General features: G+C 37.5%; 1 protein-coding gene across 2 annotated transcripts; it reads right to left on the bottom strand.

Annotated features, from left to right (window-relative positions):
* Positions 1-6,287: 6,287 nt before the first annotated feature.
* Positions 6,288-24,184, bottom strand: TMA16 (translation machinery associated 16 homolog). Of its 2 annotated transcripts, XM_064652399.1 has the most exons (8): positions 24,036-24,184; positions 22,721-22,833; positions 15,880-15,917; positions 15,023-15,107; positions 13,813-13,961; positions 7,946-7,988; positions 6,838-6,979; positions 6,421-6,556 (listed from the first exon to the last, which is right to left on the bottom strand). In XM_064652399.1, the coding sequence occupies exons 1-7, from the start codon at positions 24,036-24,038 to the stop codon at positions 6,844-6,846; spliced, it is 567 nt and encodes a 188-aa protein (XP_064508469.1). In that variant the 5' UTR covers positions 24,039-24,184; the 3' UTR covers positions 6,421-6,556; positions 6,838-6,843. The 2 variants fall into 2 exon arrangements, with proteins under 2 accessions (XP_064508468.1, XP_064508469.1); XM_064652398.1 differs by lacking the exon at positions 6,838-6,979 and having other exon boundaries at positions 6,288-6,556.
* Positions 24,185-26,209: the final 2,025 nt, after the last annotated feature.

Raw genomic sequence — 26,209 nt, 5'->3', positions numbered from 1 at the left:
TGTAGTATTCTACACTTGTCACTTTGTTATATAAAGCATCACATGCTGAACATGAATTGGCAAGACCACACTCTTGCAAAAAAGGTTAACAATATACTCAGCTGCATACTTCATACTGATAAACCTTGCTAACTACCAGAGGCTAGTTTTGGGTACCATGGCTAGGCAGAATGCTCAGGAAAATACCTCATGGTACAAAAACACTTGAAAAGAACTATGGTTGCTCAACTTGCAGGCATCAACTCTATAAAGAACCCCCTGAAAGCAAATGGTTTTACATCCATAGCATAATGGACAACTAGTACTGGGTTTCAACTCCAGGAGGGTAAGAGGAAGACAACTTCCTAAGGAAAACAGTGCTTTGGAATGAACTGTTTTTGTTATAGTGATTTTGGAATGTCCAACACCAGAAACCTTTGAAGATGGGCTGGACAGTTAAAATACTTTAAAGCTAATCCCACCTCAGACTGTCAGAATGGATCTTGTTCCCCTTTTTATCATTTTATACTTTAGATTTTCTCCTTTTCCAAAAACCTTAAAGATTTTTTTTTAATGAAAGAAATATTACATGTTTGCATTATAAAAAAGCCTGTGTACTTTGTCAGGTGTTATACCAAAGTAAGTATCCTACCTACAGTGTGTTTCAGCCAAGGTGGAAATTTAGCTCTCTACAGAGGGTCGTATCCATCTATCCCATATCTTTCTCCTGGATGGTCAGCTGGGGAGAGAGTGGGCCATTTTGAAACATCACAATTTTAGCTGGAATAAGTCATCATATGGCTGATGACTGGTAGTAAGAGAACAGAGGTATAGGTCCCTATGCCTTTTTGCTTTGCTTCAATTGCTTGATGAAGGGTACACTATTAGAATAAAAACACATTTCTGTTTAGTTTGATGTCTGTAAACACATAAGCAAGGAAACATGCTGTGTGGTATTTACTCACACCAAACCACACACACACCCCACCCCAAAACCCCAGTCAATAAAATATTGAGGCGGTTTTGCATGAGCTCTCCTAAAAGTCAAAGAAATTGTAAGTTAACAAAGAACTTGCCAAAAGTACTTTGACTGGTGTACCGCATTTTCACTATGAAACAGAGCTCAGAAAATAAGCTTAAATGAGAACAGAATGATTCCAGTCTGTTGGAGAGTGTAGGCCCGGGGACAAACTTGCCCTTCTATTACTTGCAAATACTTATAACTGATGCTTACTGAATCACAGAACTTCCCTTTTTTTTTTTAAACACATAAAAGGTAATATATATGAAAATACAATAATCAGCACTATTCAAAATAAAAATCGAAGAAGACAGGTCAGTAATTTTTAAGTGTGTTAACTAAGTTACTAATTAAATTGAGGAAATAGATCTATAACGAAACATGGATCATTACATCTATGTATACATATGCCTGGGAACAACACGATCTACAAAATTTAATCATGGTTCACAAACAATACAGAATGAAAAGCAAAGTAGAAATATTTAGATGGGTTAAACTCAGAAAAGAACAACAAACCTACCAAGTCTTAATGGCTCTCAGAAGAAAGACTACTTACAGAAGCCCTGAAGGTAAAGTCAAAAGAACAAATCAGTCTAGAGCTTCAGGGAGAGGCTTTAGTGAATCTTAAAGCGCCACTTCACCTCTAGGTTTGCTAGCAAATTTTGAAAGCTGGGGAGAAAGAATAGTGTTTTATTAAAAGTATGGGTAGGATTTTTTGAGCACTTCATTTTTTTAGCAATGGGCATCATCATTTTATCAGTTTTCAAATCATCATGGTACTGTATTGGCTGATTATGTGTGAACTTGAATATGAGCTGACATTAGTAGGATGCTTCCACCTTTTGGTATTTATTTAGAAAATGCTTCAGCTTTTAAAGTAGTGCTGGCATTTTTGTCTAATAACTCAAAAGTTTAATTAGTTTTATTTTTCATTTATAACAGGTAACTAGTTACATATTAAACTCTTCCTTTTAACAAAACTGAGCAATATTTGCAACCAAGCAGTTAAGGGTTAGGGAACTTGATTACACCTCATTAGCAAAACCTCTTTACCTTCATGAAACTTACTTCTTTTAGGGAAGAAATTATAATGAATTTTTACTCTTGAAAGAGCTAGAAGATAGAAAGATAGTGTATGTATTGTATCATGCCAAGGCTGACCAAACAAGCCAATCTGAGGTAATTCTGTACTGCGGGCATTTTTTTGCCCTTTACTAGAAAACTAAACCTGGAGGACTCCTTAAGTGGAAAACTTTTTCTGCTGAGGAAAAAAGAGGGGGTTTTTACTACCCTTTCCTATCTGCAAGGTGTCTAGCAAACCCCAGTTTTTAAAAAAGTTAAACTCCAATATACACATACTTGTACCCCGTACTCTATCCTCACATGTGGCAGTCTCATCAGAGAGATAAGTAAATACCCTATTGCATTGAAAGCCAAACAGACAAAAGCCCCCCACGATACTCTATAAGTGTGTTCCTTAAATTACTTACAAATGGCTCAGAAAATGTTTCATATATGTTGTGCATTTGACTTGTTGCATCCCACTGCACATAGTAGAGCTCCATAAGGATCATCACATACTTCGGTAAAAGAAAAAAGGAAAAATACAATACTGAGGGTAAGTTCTTCACTGTATGCTTGTTTCTCCACATCCCAAATGTTGGAAGCCTCATCCCTTTAGAAAAAACTTGTAGAGCAGATCCTGTGATGAACAGTTCCATTAATTTGGTCACATTTTTTTCCAACACTAAATAATCATAAATTAATCAATTTACATTTACTGTATACAACCAGCCTTGAGCAGGACAGTGTTTTCTATTTCTTTTTGGTTTTGTGTTTTGTTTTTTTTAGTCAACGTTTGCTTTGTCTACATGAAAAAAAAATCGTATTTCTACTGGACTTTAATTCAGCTGGTTCTTTCCAGCTGAGACCATCAACAGAGTATGTTCCAGAACCGGAGCACAACTAACAACTCAGCTGCTACTGAAAGTTTGAATGTAATTCAGCCAGTTCCTTAGAAAGGTCTTACCTTTCCAAAGCTGGCTGGAGTAAAAGTATATCTTAGTAAGAACGTTGCAAAGTACAGGGCAATGAATTGGAAAGTACATTAAAAAATCCTGAAGTTCTTATATAGAAGTGGCTGTACATGTAAAAATATTACTTTTTTGTTTGAAATGTTGTATTTTTAATATGAGCCCTGATAATTAAAGAAACATGAATTTTAACTACTACAACTTTGCAGTTAAAAACTGAAAAAAAAAACAACACAGGGACATATTGCGAAGCAGTATCTGACAAGTTAGAATGAAAAAAAATCTTCCCTAAAATTAATCTCTAAACAGAAAAAGGACCTATAAATTACGGAGAATTATAATAGAGGATGCAACATTAAAACCTGTAATTCTTAGCTACAAATGAACAGAATTCCAAAGTATTCCCTACAGCAAGCTTGTAAGAACGGAGAACATCACATAAATACTTCCCATTCCCACTGTTACCAGCATCTGCTTTCTAGATTTTAAAAAAAAGAGAATAACAATTCAGAACTCCTGAGAGCATTCATCTTTTGTCCACCGTAGGGAATAAATTCATCAACATACAAAACTCTAAGAGCTGACTTAAAGCACAGTCATGACTGCATTGTGAAATTGATAGAAGAGATTCCATTACCTCATCTCAGTATCATGAGAGGCTAAATGCTCTCTCTACATCCCCTCCACTCCTGGCCTCTCAGGACAATAAACTCTCAGCAGAGAAATCAAAATTTAAGAAATAAATACTTTTGTTGTTGTTGTTGCCACTGCTACATTAGTATTCTGCAACAACTTGTCTGGTAAATTGGTCTTGCACACCATCAGTTTACGCCTAGGTTATTTTCAATTCAATTATGAATACCTGGCAGCTACATATGATTTTTTCTGGTAATTTAATGGAAAAAATTCACATGCAGAAATTGTTCTTTTTTCATTACTTGTGCAGTAGGTCAACAAGACAGTTTAAAACCCAGCTAAACAAGCAGTGAATATGTAGACTTCAAGGCAGAAAATCCACAAATTCAACGAAGTCCAAACTGTAAACATGTATAGAATCATAGAACCAACCGGGTTGGAAAAGACCTCCGAGATCATCAAGTCCAACCCTCGATCCCCTACCACCGTGGTTACTAGACCATGGCACTCAGTGCCACATCCAGTCTCATCTTAAAAACCTCCAGGGACAGTGAATCCACCACCTCCCTGGGCAGCCCATTCCAGTGTCTGATTACTCTCTCTGTAAAAAATTTCTTCTTAATATCCAACCTAAACTTACCCTGGCAGAGCTTAAGACCGTGCTCTCTTGTCCTACTGCTGTTGTCTGGGAGAAGAGACCAACCCCCGCCTGGCTACAACCTCCTTTCAGGTAGTTATAGAGAGTGATGAGGTCTCCCCAGAGCCTCCTCTTCTCCAGGCTAAACAACCCCAGCTCCCTCAGCCTCTCCTCATAGGACTTGTGCTATGTACTTATAGTCTGAAAGACAAATGTTAAAAAAGAGGTAATTTCAAATACTTGACTACCACATTACCACACAAGTAATTTCTTTTTGTAATGTCTTATTACTGGATTGTTTCAAGGAATACAGAACATCTCATTTTTCATAACTTTGTATGACAATCTTTTTTAAAGCATTCACCAGGATGTCAGCCTGATATACTGTAATTGCTATGACACCTTCTAGTTACCTTACTGCTCATTTTCCTTCTGTATTTTACACACTGTCATGGGAAAGTGACTTTTTTTGCAATGTTTTTACTTGCAATTTCAAAGCACATCAGACCTTCTATACAAGCAAAAATTTAAGACGAACTTCTGAAAGGCAAAATCTGTCAAAGCACTGAACAAACCACATACACCACTTTAGTTCAAATCAATTACCTTGGCTCAGCTTCCACCAGAGTTCAACACCTCAGATTTTACAAATCAAACAAGATAAATTTGAGCTAAGTTGTGGAATTTAACACAGTTATAAAAATAACAAAGACCTGCCCTAAACTTCAAGCACACTTACTTCTAAAACACAAACACAAAGCAATGACGTGACGGCCTAGAGATATGGCAGGTGTCAGAGGACAAGACCTCTATCCAGGTTTAAGACTTGCAGTCCATTGGAAGATGCATTAGATCACTCACACATGCTTCAGGTCTGATAAATTTATTCAGGTTTCTTCTTGAATTTAAAGAGGACAATTCTATATAACCGAAATGGACTGGTTTCCTAAAACTTGAAAGGATAGCACAAGCCCATTTTGTAAAGAGGAAAAACCTTAATATACATGTTAGCAGACTTAACATTCATCAGTAACTCTTGCTGCACAGCTATGGAAACACACACCTGGATTGGTATCTGTAAATGAAATCTAGGAAACCCACGTAACTATTTACCATGACAAAAACTTGGCTGTTTAGCACGCAGAAGTGTACTAGGGATCAAGTACTAGAAAGATTATCCACCAGGAATAATTATTTCCACATAATTAACAGGTGTCTGAGCTGTGATTACTATTGTGTGTACAAACAGTACAACCGAACTGTGACTTCTGTGCCCAATCCAGTACACAGTGAGATGTCCTACTTAATGCCTGCTGTGAAATTACAGTTTTGCATTTGCCCTTTTTTCCTCTTTTTTTATTCATCTTACAGTTATTAAAGTGACAATCTGCCAACAACTTCCCTGAAAGACACATTTAAAGGCATCTAAAAAGTTGCTTCATAAAGCAAGCCTGCTATTTAAAAGAGCTGAGCATCTTAATTTTAAAATGCACAACTTAAGACAGGGGTTAGAAAAAAATATGGACAAAAAATACAATTAAAAACAGACTGTGGGGACTTTAATTGGCTTCTGAACTGAATTCTACAACACAGTGTAACTCTCTCAAATTCTCTTAGCAAAACATAAAATACTCAGTATCTTATTGAAGCATTTCCAGCTATGTTCCTGACAGAGATTCTCAGAGAAGAGAAGGTACAAGACAAGAGTTCCTCATGTTTAACTGATTACTGCAATTACCAGGAAAATGTAAGGCTTTCTGACCACAAAGTATTCTAGTCTGAATCTAGATTGTTCCTATGACCAGTGAAGAAGTACTCAACCAGGACTTTAAGATTAAGATTTTAAGTATTTATTTATATTTAAAAATTTTAACCAATAATATATAGCTTCACCCAGTAATACACTGTTTACTCTTTACTGTTTACTCTTTACCAGAGGTACACAGTGAGATGATAAAAAAAAGCAACTAGCAAAGACTTCAAAAATATAGTTAAATTTTATTTTTGTTTCTAGTGATAATTAAAAGAGGTTTCTTATAATTCCCTTCACTCTTTCAGCTCTCCAATCAGCTGGTGCTCATTAGGGCCACCTCTTCTCCTTTATTCATTAGGGGCACCTCTTCTCCTTTATTCAAGTCTTCTTTTGCTTCCACATCTGCCACCTCAGGGTGACTGCAAGCAGCATCCCTAGCTGACAGCTTTTTCATTTTGATGTTTGGCAGTTTCCTCAGATCACCATCCCATTCTCTTAGAAAGAAAAAGAAAAGTAATGAAAACCAATTACTAATAGAAAGGAAGGAACGGCAGAGTTAATTCACCTTTCCTCAGAAGATACTAACTCAACTGAGGCTGCTTTTCTAAATTACCTTATCAGTCCCACTGTGGTATGAATAAGCACCAAAGATTTAACCTGATTTTTTACACTACAGAACCTGTAATTTCTCTATGAAAAAATGAGTACTTTCAGATTTGAAAGATTTCTGAACAAAAAATACATGATTCACTTTATTCCCACAGACTTATTGTACCTTCAGTTACTTTAGGCCACCTGCTTTTAGGTTTGTCTCATTCAACTCCCAGTCTGGTAAGCAGGTTGGAACAGTTTCTTCATCTGGATGCTTAATTTGCAGATCTAATATGCCATGTACATACATAAAGTCCCTCATAAATCTATGGTAAATGTTAACATGTTGAACAACTGACTTCAAGGGGACTTCAACTGACTTCAAGTGTTAGTAAACATTCATTCACATGGTTAAGTATGTTATTTCAAAAGGCTGCATGAAGGAGAAAAGGTTATTTAAAATATAAGTCAAATCCAGTACTCAATTAATAGAATGCTTTCTTGATTATAGTAAGTGCACTTCATGGATAATTTTTCTCAAGGGCAAAGGCAGCATTTGCCAGTTACAAGATGTTTTTGCTCTACCAAGGCAATACAACAACACTTCTATCTGATGTCCCAGGTCAAGAAGTCAATAGTGTATTTATAAACACAGCAGTGTCTCTTCTTGGAGATTTTTGGCTTCATTCTAACATCCTATGACTTCAGGCTATGTACCACCCCTGGGAGTTAGTGATATATCATTCCTTGCAATGTAAGCATGCCTAAGCCTTTTTTTTCTCCTTTAAAGTATTTCATTTGACAGAGCTGTCAGCAAATGTGTTCATGCAGTCTATTACCAGGACATACTGACTTGATGGCCCAGATGAGCTAGCAGCAAGTTTTGCAGCTCCCAAATCTTTTAACTGGAGGCAAGTCATCAGTTTCCTTAAGACTTTCAACTCCTGTATACACATACCAATGCTACTTTGATCAGCTGAGGTCAGAATTTTAGGTAAAGAGAAAATAAAATATAAGAATATTGAAAAAAAGATACTTAAGTTATAGAAACGGAATTCTAACTGTTGAATCTAACTCTTCCGATGTTTTAATAACAGTCACCAGCATTTCGCTTGTAACAGCTAAGAAATGCCAAAATAGCAACGCCATGCCTACTCCGCTTTTTCAAATGAAAAATTCTTTGACAGTTTTGCATAAATTCTTTTTTTAAATGAAAAAAGACTTCCAATATGTCAACTTCAGAAACACTGTTTTGCATAAACAGGCTAGTAGTGGTAATAAAAAGAACTTACCTGAAAAATTTGAGATGCTTTCTGTTCATGATGTCTGGAATTTCTAATAGGAATTAAATTAAGTTCTATTAGATGAGGTACATTGTTCAAGTGAGTCTCATTTCAAAGAAGAAAATGTGAGCTAAACAGCTGAACATATTACTTCAGAGGGAAACAGCCCAAGAAAATGAGAACAAGGATTCATATTACAAAGTTTCTAGAGCAATATATAATTAGGAAGACCTCTCCCTGCTAAAGAAAAGGAAGTGAACTTTATACCGACAAACTGTTCCAGAATTAAAATGTACCTGTTACTGAAAATCCACTCCTGCCAACTTAGTAAAAAAGGGTGCCCCCTTTTCTCTAAACCTACACATCTGAGAAATAGCAAAAAGCACAAAGTTTCCCCTTAAAAATGTTCAGTGAAGAAACTAGGAACATACATTATTATTTGTTCTAAAAGCATAACTAAGTTCCTCAACCAAGATCAAGGCCTGTTTTAATAGATATGCATTCACACACGTAATAAAAACCCCCAATTCTGCTCTGCAGAACTTATTATAAATATGCACAACAGATAAAAGGTAAAATAAAAAAGCTTAGTTTCAAAACTGACCTAAATATACAAGCCTTACTCTAAATTAATGAGTAATTTAGAATAATTTATGAGTAAATTAGTGGTCCATAAGTATTTTGAAATGTTTTTGGAAAAAATTTCAAAGAGCAGCTTAGGTCTCTGGTGCAAACAAGACAGATCAGCAGTACAGTTAGAAAAGTCATTCTGGTAATTCAAGTAAGAAAATATAAGAAACAGTTAAATACACTTTGTAAAATTTACTATGCAGTACAAGAATATTCATGTATGTGTATGATTTTAATATATAAACACTGGAAACAGTACAGTAAGACATCAGGCATTTAAACAGAACACATTTTAGAATTTAGGATTTAGGATTTTAGAATATACTACTACTTCCTTCTACCTGCAATGAGACAGTCTGAGAACAAAGAATGGCTATTTGATAACGATTAGTCTCACTCCAATTAAATTATAGTTCCCATTGTTAAATACCTGTTCTATGAACAGGGAAACCAGCATTCCGCGGTTACTGAAATGCCTATTAAATACTGCAGTAAATGCAACATAACATTTATAGACACTGTTGGCACCTGTCTTCTCTCAGAAGCTGATGTTCCTCTTGACTGAACAGAAACAAACGTAACAGTTTTAATAACTGGAAGTTTTCAGTCTTCCCTGTTAACAGAAATAATTAACATATCCTCACAACAAATCTGTGTTGCTTTTCATAGTAAAAAGAAAGGCAAATACTTTGTATCGAGACCTACGGGACAGACCATTTTGCTTCCTGACTCCTGGAGTAGAAAAAACTTCCCTACTAGGTGTATAGTTCATAAACTCATGCAGATTTTTACCTAGGCTGCCAAAGCTACTTTGCCTCCATTCAGTGTTATTCTTTTTTTGGTCAGTCTTGCAGTATTGCAAGCGACCTATGTTTAACATCTTCACTAATTTATGGAGATTTATGCCTTAGAAAGCCTTGAAAACTTTCCAGAGTACAAAATACCTCAGTACTGCCTATGAACTATTCAGATTTCACCGCCAGCAGTTTTCTCAACATGGCAGACACTTTCTACCTCTGTAACATTCAATCCACTTTATTTCAGCTTTTAAAATTGTGGCATTTCAGCAACTTTTATATTGTCTTTGAACAAACCCTGAAAATACAGTTCTGCCTTTGTTTATCAGCTTTCTCAAGTCTTACAGTAATAAACGAGATCATGCTATCAAAGGCAGGACTATAGATGATTTTGCTATAACAAAATGTAGCATGGTGACACCTGTGTCACATCTTTGTGGTTAGACAGTCTTTACTATTCAGAAAACTATTCCTTCCTTTCACACTTGGTTATAAAGTTACCAACTGAAGAACAATATATATGCAAAATATTTTGGTAACAATTATACTGGTTTCTGCAGCCTACTTCTCAGTAAATAGATAATATGATACTGCTCACAGCTGAGCAAGGCAAGGCAATATTTACCAAATGCTTTTTTTGCCTGCTGATTCCTTGGTTCTGATACACATCAGTGCCACATTACATCCATACTTTCCAATGAAGCCTTGAAACAAAGCCATGGTTGCACTTGCTTTCTTTGCAGTCCCTTGAACTGCACTCTTGGCAGCAAAGTGCCAAACACTGAAACATTCTCTCACAAGTAGTTCTTCCCTTCTCTCAGGTATTTTACAAGGAGCAGTGCCATTCTGTTTGCCTCTAGGACAGAGCTTAGTGATGGGTTTGGCAGAAGTGGCACCATGCTAATTTGGGCCAACTGTCCCAGAAATAGGCTGAGATTTGTATTTGTTCCCTCTATCAAACCACTGATTCAACGAACAGTTCAGTGTTCTTGTCAGACAAAGCAGGACTAAATGACAAGACTTCCAAATGAAACCTTTTCAACTGACTGTTTTGGGAAAGCACTTATTGGGTTTTACCAACTTATGCAGAACCTTTTCCAAAGAGAATATTCTATCAGTTTTATCTAGCCTGCCATCCAGGGCTCACCAACATCACGAGAAAGCAGGTATTCTGAAGGGAGAAGATTCTGTAACAAATCAAGATCTGGCACTAAATTGATCTTTACTACTTTGGCAATGGCAAAATTTTTAAGCTATGCTTACATGTGTGTTTGCAATATGTTGCACAATAAAAATCACTGAGTTGCCAAATTAAGAACAGAAGCAGAAACTCCAGTGCCATGTGTGTGGAAATCAAGTAACTCTACACTGCACAGTAACTGATTTTATAAATTATGGTGAATTAATAATACTTGTTTAACTCAGGTGCATCTCCTTAGCATGCACCAATGTCATGGGTTTTGCTGCTACTCGTGAACTCCTTCATTTGCTTTCAAATTTTTTCACAGGAGCATGTTTTTCTGAATTAAAGATAGAAAAAATGGAAGAGAGAAATATGGCACAAGAGTTAGTGGAAAAGAAATGAAGACAGTCCTTTGGAGAGCAGATACTGCCATTTCTAAGATGAACTATTCAGCAATTTATGTGCTTTAACAAAACAACAGTGAAAAATTTAAGTAAGCATTTTTAATGTTTCTGACCCTTTCAGATAGTTTTAGTTCTCTTCCTTCTGAGGGAGAACAAACAGCCTGTTAAAAAGAAGGAAACTGTAGATGCTCTTTAGACAAAGAACCATTCATTTATCCAAAAATGATCATTACAGAAAACAGCAGCTAACAGTACAGCAGCTACATCAGCAGATACATGGAAATGATACACCTTTCATCTGAATTAAATCGATTTCCTTGTAATGAGAAGTCTGAAGATTTAATAACACTAGTGTGTTTAGTTTTAAAAGCCATTTTTTCTCTAGATTATTATTATGCTTTTAAGAGAACATGCAAGGTGTTTAGAAGCAAATTATCAAAAATGTATGATGTTCAGATGAAATAATTATGATGCTTTTCCACTGAAAGCATGCTAACTCTGAGTTCCAAATAAGTAAATAAATATCTAGGGTTTCCTTTCAATAGCTTTGCTATAAACATGTAAGACTTCATTAAAAAAAAAACAATACACAAAAATGTAAACATGAGGAAGAAAACTTCAGTAAAATTAATGTAGATTTATTAAAAGAGTAAGTAAACTAAAAGCAGCTGATAACAAAACTCAGCAACCTCACTGATAGACTAAATGTTCCCTATATAGGTACTGTTTGTTTAAAATGGACTAAATTTACTATATTTTTGGATATCTACCACTTTCATAAACTAATTTTTACATTGCTATATAGAATTAATTTTTCATTTACACATATCTTCAATGGGACAAGAGGAAATGGCCTCAAGCTATACCCAGGAAAATTCGGGTTGGACATCAGGAAGAATTTTTTCACTGAAAGGGTGGTTAAGCATTGGAACAGTCTGCCAAAGGAAGTGGTAGTCACCATCCCTGGAAGTGTTCAAGAAACAACTGGATGTGGCAATTAGTGCCATGGTCTAACTGACATGGTGCTGTTCAGTTAAAGGTTGGTCTCTGTGGTCTTGGAGGTCTTTTCCAACCTTAATGATTCTATGATACAGATAGCACCAAATTTTAGGAGACTTTCATATATGAAAACAATACATATTATGCAGTCTCTTCATAGAAAATGCACATGCATACAAAAAAACCTGAGAATAGGGGGGGAAAAAACCCAACAAATACTAAGTCAATTATAAAAGCTCCACTCACTACAGCTTCCAGGAATAATAATGAGCTAGAAGGCATAAAAGCACTGTTTCCAGCTGATTTCCATTTATGCCCAATCTCTAATTACAGTATTTAGTTGCTATAGTACTTAGCAGCAACTATTTTCTCTGAATGAATACTGTTCTAGACAGAGAGCAAAACCTGCAGCAGCTGTGATAACAAATAATGAATGGTTTGAAAGTGTATTTAATATGTGAAGTTGCACTGTGCTCTCTGAATGCTTTACTTACTAATGCTATAATAACCTCAAATTTTGCCTACAATATTTCTGGATTCTTTGTTATTTTTATGTTGTGCTTGTGCATTTGACATCTTTTTCTCTAGTCCTATTGCTTTTTTCTTTCAGCTTTCCACAAAGCAGTAAGGAAAAAAAGAACTAAAACTTAAAAGCCAAAACAAAAAGATTTTCTACAAGTGAGCTATTTGACGACATTCATAGCATCTATTTTCCTATTAATTTTTTCTCCCTCCTTCTAAGAAATCAAAGATTACACATCAAGTCATACAGATATTCCTGAATTCCTCTGCCTCTGCACATTGCACCGCCAAAAATTTAAAGCCATTAGTTTTCTTTATTTGTACAATATAAATCAGGGTTTGCTGGTTTTGGCTGGGATAGAGTTAATTTTCTTCACAGTAGTTATCACAAGGCTGTGTTTTGGATTTGTGCTGGAAATGGTGTTGATGACACAAAACGTTTTTGTTATTGCTGAGCAGCGATTGCACAGATCCAAGGCCCTTTCTGCTCTTTACCCCATCCCACCAGCAAGGAGGATGGAGGTGCACAAGGAGCTGGGAGGGGACACAGCTGGGACAGCTGACCCCAAATGACCAAAGGAATATTTCATAAAATATGGCATCACACTCAGCATATAAAGATGGGGGAAGAAGGAGGAAGATGAGACATTCGGAGTGATGGCAAGTGACTGTTATGGGTGATGGAGCCTGGCTGTCTTGGAGCCAGCTGAACACCTGGTCCACGAGTTCCTCGCTTTCACTCTTCCAATTCTTTTCCCTATCCCAGTGTGGGGGGAGTGAGTGAGCAGTCATGTGGTGCTTAGTGCTGGCTGGGGTTAAACCACAACATAGGGTAAAGGGGAATATGACACACAACCCAAATCTTGCTGTGTTTTGAGTCCAAGCCACAGAACAATGCAGAACTTTCATGTCTTCCACGACATACTTCTACTGTTACAAGGACTGATTATGTCTGAACAATACTTTAGCATAAAAGCCAATTTCATCACTCAACTCCAACATGATTATTGGTTAAAACAAAATACGTCACTGCTATCTCGTACTTGACTCTCCTCAAAACAACTCTTTGCTTTTTGCACTTTCGTTATCCCTTTGTCTTTCTCCTCATTTCACCAGATTACGGCTGCTTCCCTTCAGCCTAGTTCCAGCTATCAAATGAAGGTCCAAACAAGACTGCTGAACAGAATTTGTATGCAAGATAGGTGCATTAAACCTTGCTTTACTTTCACAAATAATGTCTTTAAAAAGAAAAATAAAGATAATGCCTAGAAATTTCGCTTAGATTCTAGCTGTATGAGCAGAAGGTGTGACCACAGAATGATTTCTAATGCTTTTACATACCTATTCCATAGCCCTCATAGAGTTGTCTTTCACGTTCTATTGTCTGCTTGATGACAGTTTCCCTTGAACCATGCTGTCTTCCTTGTCTACCTTTAATACTGTTTTGTAATTCAATCTGCTCCAATTCAGCATTGAATCGACACATATAACTGAAAGAAATAAAATGTATTTATGCTAGATGCAGTCATGCAAAAATTTTGCAAACAGAATTACTTGGATAATCTAGGAAGTTATTTTTAATAATTGTATTTATTTTCTCAATTAGAGATATTTTTTAGACTTGAACAATTACTTTAATCTTTGAAGTGGAATCTCCATTTAGAACTTCATTTAAATCACATGCAGCTTCCAGAAGGATTAGGTTTTCTTATTTGCCTTTTTTTTTTAAACTGTGTTTGCATAAAACAAAACTTCCTCATTATAATAGTTCACCTGCTTTGGAAGACCAGTGTTAAATCTAAGTATTCCTAACTTTTAATGGCTGGCTTTTACCACCTCATATATTTTAAAGTAAAATTCTTCTTTGGCATATGTTCTGTATCTTTTTGCAAACTTCCAACCCAAATGCAAAAAGAAAGCTTTCCTGCTTTTGCTGTATTACTAGTGTTGATGAGAATGGAGAACATGCTGTTCATGAACAGTGTAGAAAATATGTCAGAGCTTCTGAAAGAAAACTGACATAGTACACCTGGGTAAGAATACATATGTTATTTAGCTAGCAGGTGCAAAATAGTAACAAGCCACAGGTACATATATCCAGCAGCACAAAAATTAAGTCAGATTTTTCTTAGCAGACAATTTTCATAGTTCCTGCCCTACAAACTGACCCACCTTGCTACTGTTTAATCTTCTCAGCAAGGAAAATTAAAGGAGTAAGTAGTATGAAATATGTGCATTCAACTGCCATGGAATAACAACTAGGAAATGTATGCCATTACTATTGTCCAAATAATTTAGAGTCCTCCACACACTACAAACTAGATATACTTAAATAATTTAAAAAAAAAACCTACAGCACAACTTATTTACTGTGAATATATATATCTTTCAATATAGAATTAAATGTCAGTAGCAACAAAATCAACTACTTGATATTATTAATAGCAGAATATAAAAAATCCTTCTCTGAGGACTTCACAGATGTTATTTTAAGAACATTATTTTTAAAGACAAATCAAGCTTTTTAATCGTTTTTTAACACCAGTCTTACTTTTCAATTAGTTCACCAGCTTCCTTCTTTGTGTACTCAATTTTGTCAGGGTCAAGGTGACTTTGAAACCATTGCAGTTTTTCTCCTACAAGAATAAATTTAACATTAATGACTGTATCAGCACTGTAGCACCAACACAGATTAAAGCTCCTCAAAGTTTTTTTAAATATCCCCCCCCAGTTTTTCAAGACTTTGAATGGTATCATAGACTCTCTGATACTGTGGGAACCAGGTATGAAGGCAGCTGTAATAGAAACATTCTCACATCGTTTCAAAAGTATTTTATACCTTCCTTACAGAAAAGAAAAAAAAAAAAGATATTTACTTGAAATTAGTGTTTGAAATATCACTATATCAATTTCTTAGGAAGGAAACTTAGAAAGAGGAAAAAAACAACACAATGCCTGAGTAAAGTTCTGATCATCACCATTTTTAAACAGTTAAATTGAAAAGGTACAGTGTCAATCACATGGAAAAGAAAAATATTCCAGGTTGTGTCTCAAAGTTTTGAATTTACATGCTAGCCCAATGTGTCTCTTAACCTACATATATCATCTTCATTTACAAACAATTAAAAAAAGCATGGAGACAAAGTACAATAAACATATGTACACATTTACAAAGAGTTGTTTGGTCTATATTGCCTTGTTGTCATGTACAGCGACCAAAGATTAGGCTATACTCAGCCCAAGATTCAATCCTGTATAAATGACTTGAGTGAACATGTCAGCTATGAAGATTGCAGAATCAGATTATAGAGAAAGAAACTCTAACTGGACTATTTATAAAGTTGGTAAAGCTTAGAATCTATACTAAGAAGCTGCACAGTGTATTCAGTAATAGAAGTTTCTGCTTACCAATGATACTTAAACGCAAAGCTTTGTCAGTCTTCAACCTAGCAGAGAAAAAACAGGTATGTCAGTCAGGAACGAGTGCCATACCGATAATTACCGTTATTTCATTCCCTAAAAATTATTTTTTTTCAGTCACAATGAAAGTCAAGATAAAATTTCAAACAGAAATATTTTCCAAATTCCGAACAATGTAAAACTTATTCTGTTTCATCTAAAAGATATACTTTTTGGTAAAACTACTATCTGAAATTTGTCCAGTTTATCTATTATGCTAAACAGTTTGTTGGAAGAAATAAGGATGCAAAACTTTCCTCAGAGCACAAAAAAAGGAATTTCACAGAAGAGCTGCATTGTAACAATTTCCTTAAGTATTTCTGATATTCTGCTGGTATGTTTAATGAGTTTGGAGATGTCATTGCACTGCATTCTTGCAATCAAGCATGCAATGTGAAAAATAGCACTCTATTATCTAATAAGCTTGTAATCATTAAAGTTTGTGTTAAGAAACCAAAATTAACAACTTTATAAAACCTATCTCAAAGTATTTTTAACTCCACCTCCACTTCTGGCAGGATACTCAAGGCCTTCTGTACTCTATGGGATGTGTGTACACAATTCTGTTTAGGATTCATTCCCATCCTATTTAGCAGTTCTCAAAGAAGACAGGTAATACTGTGCCTCACGCTCTTTTGTCGTGAAGGTGTCAGATTCAATCTGCAGCAATTTTCTGTTGTTTCCAGAAAAGAAGTAAATATGAAATTTGTCACTGGAAAAAATATCTTAGCCATGCAAGTTCAGTGTATTCAAGGACCTTTGATAAAACTGAATTTTTATTATTATTAAATAGGAAAATTATACAGGATGAAGTAAATCATAAAGGATATAACTGACAAAGAACAAATAATGCCAAAATTCATCACAGTTCAAAACTGATGTGCTCCTTCATTAAATTTCTTTTACTCTATAGAATTTACCTGAAGTAACACACAGAAGTCACAAAAACTGGAATCAAAAGACAAACCCCTCCTTTCCAGACACAATCATAATTTAGTCACTTGTCCACAAAAACACATTATTAAAATAAAGATTAGCTTTTTCAAGAAGTACTTTAGACCATCTAAAAGCCACATAAAAGCAAATGCACAGCATGTGTTAGCTGCTAAGAATTCCACTAATACATTCAAGAAAAGCCTTTTTTACTTCTATAGATACCCCACCACCAAGGGTTTTGCAGTTTGGCATACCTGCCAAAAAAAAAAAAATGACAACAACCTAGTGATTAAATAAAGTATTTTCATTTTAAAACAAAAATTACTCTTGCTTGTGGGGGTTAAAGGACAGACCTGGATGAGACTGTAAAAAAGAAACAAAAAAAGGACTTAGGAGTCAGCTATATTTTTAGAAGCCTTCAATAAAAGCTAGGGCAGGCACCTTCAGAGGACCTACTGCAGGGAGCTCTGGATATTAACAGCGACCAAGGAAAGGACACATACTCCACCCAGTGGAACTCCACACCAGCAGTCCCTGCTGTGAACTCTCCATGGCAACACCGCCAGCGGAGCACCTCTGCAAAGCGTTGCTATGGAGAAAACTACGATGCCATCTAGAAAAGCTGTGTACATAGAATCATGCCATGGATCTATGTTCTAAAACACTACACATTGCCACCTGCACCTGCTAGGGTCACTAGATCATGTATTTATGAAGGCAGTGAAGTATATAACCACGATTTTCTTCTGGAAGAAAAACCTTCAGTCTCCTGGTGTACACAACTTATTTCAGTAAGAGAAATAACGACTGATGGGCTCGGATGCTGTCTTATTACAGTTTTCATAAAAACCTCACCTCACTGACTGCCAGAAGACAATAGCATTAACAGGGAGGCTAATCAAATAAGGTGAGTCAAAGAAACTTCCTCTCATCTCCTTCCACACAATGAGTAGTATCTTTTGCTCAAGGGAAGGAGAGGGTAGGACAGGGATACAATCTTGTGGCAGGCTGTTGCTTCTTGATGATTTTCTCTTCCCCTCACCTCCCAAAAATCATCTGCTTAGACACTGAGTATGAATGATTTGTGGTTTTCTTGATGTCTACTAGGTACTTAAAATCTCCATGCTCAGATATTGTATTCAACTGTTCTACTCTAAATAATAACAATAAATATTTCCCAAATCAGTTTACTCACTCAGTATTTTTACCCATCATATCCACACATACAAACGTCTTCTATGGCTCTGAAAACTAAGGCTTTTCATTAAGAAAAAAATAAAATAAAAATTCATGGTTGACAGGACGTATTTCGTTCTTTCAGACTGCTAAATACATTCCATATTTCTCCATACACATGTCCACTTTTGTTAGCTTGGTTAAGCGTTTTAGGATACTTCCATATGAAAATCCCTCTATAAGACTTAAAATTTTTGATTTTTGCAGTTCATTTTTTTCTGTAAGCAAAACAAATAATTTTAAAAGCTAACATTTTTTCAGTTCCTCATGAAGAATCTGCAAGACCACCTCACAAAGCATGACTGCTGCAAACAGCATAAGTAGAAGCATAGTGGGGCAAGGGAGGTTAACAAGGTAGACAATGTAAAACCTAAGGAAAATCAAACAAATAGCTCTACAAGGAGATATTTTAAGGTTATTGCTTACTCCCAAGGGGTCACTCCATGTCCCTCTTTCACTGTAAAAACTCCTTAGCTCTCATATTTCAGAGCATGACAGTATTAGACTGGTATACTGATAATGAAAATCCTCAGATTCCTAAAGAAATTACAACGTATGCACAACAGAAAGGAGGGAAAACAACAGAAAAAAAAATTCCAGTGCTAGATTAGCTTAGGTATCAAATCCTAAAGTGTAGAAAAAGCAGTGTTCTACTGGCACCAGTGAACCAGCTTTTGCTGTCTCATAAAAACATCTTTGTAATCACTTAACAGAGCAAACAAGTCACCTAAAGGAATAAGGTAGATTAAGAGAGAATAAACTGGTAGTAATATACTGGAAACTGCTGCTGCTCATTAGACCTTGAAGGAACCGAGAAGGAAGAGGGATGCAGGCAGGAAAAAGATGTAATTCAAGTGAACAAGACTTAAGATTGCAGTCAATTTTCCAAAAGCAACTGGTCTGTCTCCTCTTATTATGGTCAAGATTGGTCTTTTGTAGTGCAGCCACAGTTTCTGGACAGTAAGCTTATTACTGCTGTCATATTTCATTAAGAATGCTTGCAATGAAGAATATCTGGACAACAGAGGCTGTAAAAGACTTGTGCAACATAGTGAAGAATTTCTCCCTCCTTTTACCCAGTGCTGCATTTTAAGTATTGAAATTCCTTGTGGATAATGTCTTCCCTTTGTTAATATTTGTTTGGGCAAAAGATACTTGAATATGCATCTAATAACTACATGTAATTTTCCTTCCTGTTAACATAAACGGCAACATTTACAGTAGTTACTTCTTTCCCTCCAACATATAGAAGAAAAGTTAATAACAGAAGCCTAAACTGTCTCTAGACAAAGTCTCTCTCTCCTGTCTCCAGACAAGTACCAAAGGAAAAATAAAAAACCAAACAAAACTAAACCAACCAAACCCAAAAGAAACAAACCACACAAAACCAAAGCAAACATTGACTGATACTTCTATAAAACATTCTCACCCTCCAGTAACATGCCATTCCAGGGCTTCCTACACCCAAGGTAATACCTTTACATTGAACAGAAATCAGAGAAAACATACATATGTTCAAAACCTATTACTGCACAAATTTAGCCAATTACAATTAGAGCATTTTCTGGCAAGTAAATCCACAGCTTAATGAAAATAATACAGATGAACTCTATGAACTTCCTAGATTCACTACTGCCCTGATCCATATTTTTCATGCTGCAGAAGTGCACTAGCCTGCACAGAGAAACTATCCCCTTTACTCAGGGCTGGTGAGATCATATTGAGAATATTGCTTCCAGTTTTGGGTCCTACCCACACTTCAGACAACTTATTCTAGATAATAAGAAGCAAGGTCAAAAAGTACCAGATTTGTAAATGGGACTGGGAAAGAAAATTCTGTAGATTACAAGGCAGCTTCTCCTATTTAGCACCAAAAGATATATTAACTTTCCAACCAGAGAACAGGACTGTGTTCAAGAGAAGCAATTTGGAAAATTGTTGCAAGACATTTAATAGACCTGCAGAAGCAACGCGGAAGAACAAAATTGGTCTGGGCTACCTCATTTTCCTGAGTGTAGGAATGGAAAGCTTTCCTCCATCCACGGCATCAGAAATTTATTTTGTCTTTTTCAGAGCTATGCAAAACAAATGCAATCTTCACCATTATATTACAAAACTGAAAGCTAAGTAATTACACTAAAAGATTTAACACATGTTTAACTCCCAAAAAAAGAAACCCTGAAAATTTAACAAGCTGATCATTAAGATAATAGAGATTCAAAAGAAACTGGAACCCTTAACAGTCTTTTAAAAACACTAGGGAAAAAAAGAAATCAACACTATTCGTATCTTTCAATTTAAATTGCTCTTCAAGCGAAGACAGGACAGAAAATAGAATATAGACAATTGGAGGATGTTTGTAATCCAACTAATTTTTAAATGTATTTTTAGAACAACACAACAAAAGTGATCTACAAAGTGCAGATCTGTGAACAACACTAGTTAATTGTTTAGAACCCAGAAGTGTAAGATGTAAAAATCTTATTTATAGATAGACCACTTTACTATCACAGTACGCTTTGGATGGTCCAGACTGACACACGACTCTTGGCAAACAGTTTCTCTATGCAAACTGAAAGGCTACATCTTTTAGCATCAGCCTGGAGGCCTCACACTTGAAATAGTAAGGATTAAGCTTCCTCAAATACAACAGTAACAAAAGGAAAACTAAGGTTAATGTTACTAAACGGAGGGGGGACTCTGGTAACAGAAGACACAGAGAAGGCAGAATTACTGAACGCCTTCTTTGCATTGGCCTTCACTGACAAGACCAGCCTTTGGGAATCTCTGATCCAGCAGACCAAGGTTAAAGAATGCTGGAAGGCAGACTTTCCTTAGGTCAAGCAGGATTGGGTTAGAGAACATCTAGGTGAACTTGACATCCACAAATCCATGGGTGCTGGCGGGATGGAGATGGCAGACCCCATAGCTGGTCTGCTCATGGCCATTTTTGTAAGGTCATGGCATGAGGAGAGGTGCCTGAGGACTGGAAGAAATCAAATGTCACCCCAATCTTCAAAATGGGTAAGAAGGAGGACCCAGGGAACCACCAGCCAATCAGCCTCACCTCAATTCCTGAAAAGGTAACGGAGCATCTCATTCTAGAGAGCATCTGTATCCACAGGGAGGACAAGAAGGTGATCAAGAGTAGTCAGCATGGATTCACTCAACGTAAATCACGCTTGACCAACCTGATTGCCTTCTGCCTGGATGGATGAGGGAAGAGCAGTGGGTATTGTCTACCCTGACTTCAGCAAAGCCTTTTAACTTTTTGCTGTTGCAAGAGGATCCAAAATCTAACAAAGCCCTCTAACAAGAGACATCAACACAGGTGTCCATATCAGTACAATTCTAGCTACAGACGCTATCACTAAAAGATTTGATCGAGTGTGCCATGTTGTACTGAATAATCAGCACATCACTCCCTTGCTAAGCCTTCTTGTGCAGTTCTTCTTTATGGCAAAGTCACAGATGCAAGCACTAAGAATCAAGTAAGATCCAGTTATCTTTTGTGATTAAGCACTCTGAGTGGCTGTCATGGTGCAAGGTGAGAGAGTTAAGGGAAAAAGTGGTCAGTTTAGCACTAGGAAAATAATCTACAATAAAAACTTAAAATCAACGGTCAGAGAGCACAATCAAAACACGAAGCAGCAGCAAAAACTTCTTGCACATTAGGAAACTGCCCAATCCTCAACACATGCTACTTGTAAATTCTCACAGCAGCTCTGCTGGAGGCTACATGACACTGCTGTGCTAGTAAAGGGGCCCTTTCTAATTAAAGCAACCCTACAACTTTACTCTGGATAAGGTTGTACATCAATACCAACAATAAAGTTGCACAGTCTCTGTACCAGGAGTTTCCAGTTTAACACCTTCAGACATACAAGTATTTGAGATCAGCTCACATGGTCCATCCACACATTATACTTTATATGGTTTATATAGTACTATGCTACACTTTAACAGAAAATGCATTAAGTTACCTTTAATAACTTTCTAAATAAACAGTCACAGCATAACAACTACCAAGCTGAGAGAATGTAAATTAAAGGCCAGTCTTCCCCAGTTATCTTTTCCCTCTGTGGGAGGGGGAGGTAAAACTTAAAAGCAGAAAACCAAACTTGCCAAGGAAGAGCTGGAAACCACCAAAGAGCAGTTTACTATTCAGCTTTATTCCGAAGTCTCTCTTCTGCTGGAATGTTTCTGCGTTTTCTTTTCTATAAACTCAGCACTTCTATAAACTCAGCTAGATCCTTAGGAGGATTCAGTTCTCACTGAACTTGAAGTAAAGCCAAAGCAGGTGACTAACCTTCATTTGAAATCACCAGCGTCGTGGTATTCAGATTATAAAAGGCAAAATATTGCGATAACAAGAAACCTACCTTGTAAGGACAACACCCAAAATCAAGTAGCAGAACAACGTACTTTGTAAAGGCTGATTTAATGAATGTAAACCTGCCAGTTCACGTGGCCCAGCAGTAGACTAAGTTATACAGGCCTTTCTGTTGTTATATCAGCATACCAGTCTGCTTTTCACTACCATTCTGCTTCCCCAAAAAAAAAGTATCCTCTGTGATATCGTTCTTTGGTCTGTACACAGATTTTGCAGTCAACTTACTTTTCTTTCTTTTCCTGTTTGTGTACTTCCCTTGCAAGCTGTGCAGCTTTTCTGCTGTATGGATGGATAACTTTCTTCTCTTGCTTCCCTCCTTGGGTTTTTCGTAACTTTGGCTGAAAAGAAATCAAAGATACTACACACTAACAAAGTCAAGTAAAACTAAAGGAAAGGGAAGACAGGCACATACATCATGATTAAGACTTAAAAGGTCATGTATCGATGTCCCAGAAAGCACTTAATTTATAGTATCAGGTTATCAGTTCCATCCTCTCCAACAACAAAATTAGCTGAGGTCAGTACATGCTGTAACAAAACCACTAGGGCACAGAAAATGCTGTAAGAAATCTTACATAGTGATTACTCTCCAAGTACCTATTTTGTAGAAGTCTGCAGCTAGGAAACTAAGATTACCTCTCTGTACCTTTTCAGTAAATGTCCCCATTCAAGCTTTTATCAGACTGTTGCATCTGGGTTTCTGACAAAGGCCATATGTAATTTGTACAGCATAACAAAGGGGATTTTCTTGCCCCTCCCAAGAGCCCCTGAGAATGCCTCACACCAGGGAGTATCCAGGGGCCTTCCTTTCCTACCCCTTCATGGCACATGGAGAGGGAATACTACTCACAAATTTCAAAACCACTGTAACACTACTTTGTTACGTTACTTTTTGGTGGAAAAATGTCTGAACAGGACTGAAAGGCTTTATGAAATCATAGGCAATTTAACTGCGTGCTAAAGAGAACACACGAAAGCAAGGAGGTTTTTCGTGCATCGCAATCAATGGCAATAAATAAACGGGACACTTTTAGTACCTCCTATTACCTATGTTCGCATCAGTGCTTAGGGCTGCGGAAAAAAGATTACGTCAAACACAAACGACCCTGAATTCCTCAGGAACTCTCAAGCGGCGGCAGCTCGCATCGGTTCCACACCGCCGCCCCCGCCCGGCACAGCTGCCCCCGGCCGGCACAGCCGCCCCCGCCCCGCGGCCGCCGGGCCGGGCCGGGCCAGAGGGACGCGAACCCCTCCGGGGCAAACGCGGCAGTTTTTAAACGCAAGGTTTGTTCATCGCCGCCCGCCCGCCCGTCCGTCACCCAGGGGACCCGCCGCACCCCCGAGGCCTCTCCAGGGACGCGGTGAGGCCGCTCCCGACGGGAAGGAAGGGGCTTAGTGCGCCGCGTGAGAAGCCCCCGCCGGCCCCAGAAGCGGAGGCTTCGGAGGCTGCGGAAACTGCACTGCTATCCCTATCACCATCCTCATCCCTGTCCCTGTCCCGCTCCCTATCCCCGTCCCATCCCGACCCCGCCGCACGCACCATGGCGAGCGACTCTTCTTCCGCCGCCGCGGTGCAGCAGCTTCAGCGCTCCGGGCGGGCGCCGCGGCCCTTCCGCGGCGGGGCCGGGCAGGGCAGCGCCGGTGCCACCAGCTCCGGCTCCGAACCAGGCAGGGAGCGCCGCGCAAACAAAGGTGCGGGCTGAGCCGCCGAACTACGCAATGTACCCAGGCCGCTACACTCCCAGTGTAACAATAAAGGAATAAAGGGTGCTGTTACACAGCACGTACAGGTCTCCCTGGAATGAAAGCTGGATTGAGATACTAGATAGTATCTTTGCTGCAGTTGAGGTGATCGCTAAGAAGTTACCGAAGAATTGGAAAAACATAAAAAATTCTTTGCCTCAAAACACTTAAATTAGATCCACTTCCGATTTTTACTGCAAATAGCCCCAACCTAGATGAGCTTGACAGACAGGTATCTCAAAAAATCCCCCAAACTCAACAACAGCAAGCCACCACTGAAGAATGCAGCTGAAACACTGAATTCAAGTCACTTAGGTGACTGAAATTAGTGCTGCTGCTACCCAGAAGCTTGAGATAAAAGAGAAAGCATTGGTAGTCGAAGAACCAGGTGATCATGATGATGAAGAAATCCCACAGCTGGTGCCTGTGCAAAGAACGAGTTTAGGTAAGCTGAAGAAAATGGGACCAAGTCCAGAAAAAGGCAATAACCTGGGTGAGAAAACCAAAACATCCCTTGGTAACAGAAAGAAACAGCCTCTACTTCTGGATAGTCCAAAATCAAAACCTAAAGTTACAGGAGAATGTGCAGACTTGCAGACACTACCAAAACAGAAAAAAAAAAAATCCCTATACCCGGCACCATGCTCCCGTGACATCTCAAAGCATGTGTGTGTTAAGAATCATCACCATCAAACCATGGGCCTATGGAAAAGCATTTGTTCAGCTTTGAGGATCACTGGCTCAACAGAGACACCATCTTTAGGCCTTAATACTTCTTGCTAATCAGGAGATGATAACTGTTCTATCAAGTGCTTTAATTAATTTCTATAATATTGAATAACTTTTATATGGTTGAATGAGAGGCAATGGAGATCAATCCTCTTTTGGTTTGGGTTGTATGGCTTCTCACCAGGCTTTAGAAAGGGCTTTGTGCCCCTAAACTTCCTTGTCCTTGCCAATTTCATCACATAGGCTGACAGACTTTACCTCTGCCCACAAACCTTACCTCTCTGTGATACTGTAGAAGTACAAGACAAAGATATTACAGAAGGTCAAAACATGACACCCTGGCACCTGTGAGCAGGCTGTCTTAGTTACAGCCCAGCCTCTGCTTAGGTCCCCTCCTTACACCTGCAAAAGGATAATAAAAATTATTTTCCAAACTGACAGTTACTATTAAGACAGGATGTATTCTTTTACCATTGTGGCCTACCAAACCTCTATGTACAGTGTGAAAGATCTGCTTCTAAATGATAGTTAAAAATTCACTGACACCTGCATGTGCCATTATTTTCACATAGTAATGCTTAATACTGAAGTACTAAGTAGTAACTTCATAGTACGTCTTTATTTCACATTCCCTGTGTAGATTGGTGAACAGAAGTGCAGAATAAAAGTTCTTTATACAATAGAGCGGTGCCTCAAGATTCTGATGTTTCTTACTAAGATACAACTTTCTGCAGATATAGTTCATAATTTCTCTAACATCTCAATGGCACTTGTCAAAGACTCTCAGCGAGTTAAGGTCACTGCTATTATGTTAAAATATTTTCACTTTTTGAATTAGCAGTAAATTGTTCAGCTTAATGATGATTTCGTTTGATCTTTGATTGTATGACAGGTCAGGGAATGTTGTCTTCAGCTCTGAGTACTGCCAGGTAATGTGCCACCATTGGAGACTTGATATTCTTCTACCTGAAACAGTCAAACATGCTTGCAATGTGCAAATGTTTAAGATGTTTAAATGTGTAAGAGCTCCAGTATTAGAAATGTAACAAATCTAAACATTGAGATGTCAGGCAAAACATTCTCATTACTTATTTTCTTCTCTTGTAGCAATTGCTCAAATCTGCAGTCTGGTCTCATAACATAGTGTGCTATTAATATTCTAATGCTTGCCACAAATGCATTTTTTACCAATTTATGCCCACATGCCATAAGTTCTTGTGCTAGTATCATCCCTTTAGGTTA

This window comes from Pseudopipra pipra, chromosome 4 (genome assembly GCF_036250125.1).
Source record: "Pseudopipra pipra isolate bDixPip1 chromosome 4, bDixPip1.hap1, whole genome shotgun sequence".
Taxonomy (NCBI): Eukaryota; Metazoa; Chordata; class Aves; order Passeriformes; family Pipridae; genus Pseudopipra; species Pseudopipra pipra.
This window is presented reverse-complemented; position numbering and strand designations above follow the sequence as displayed.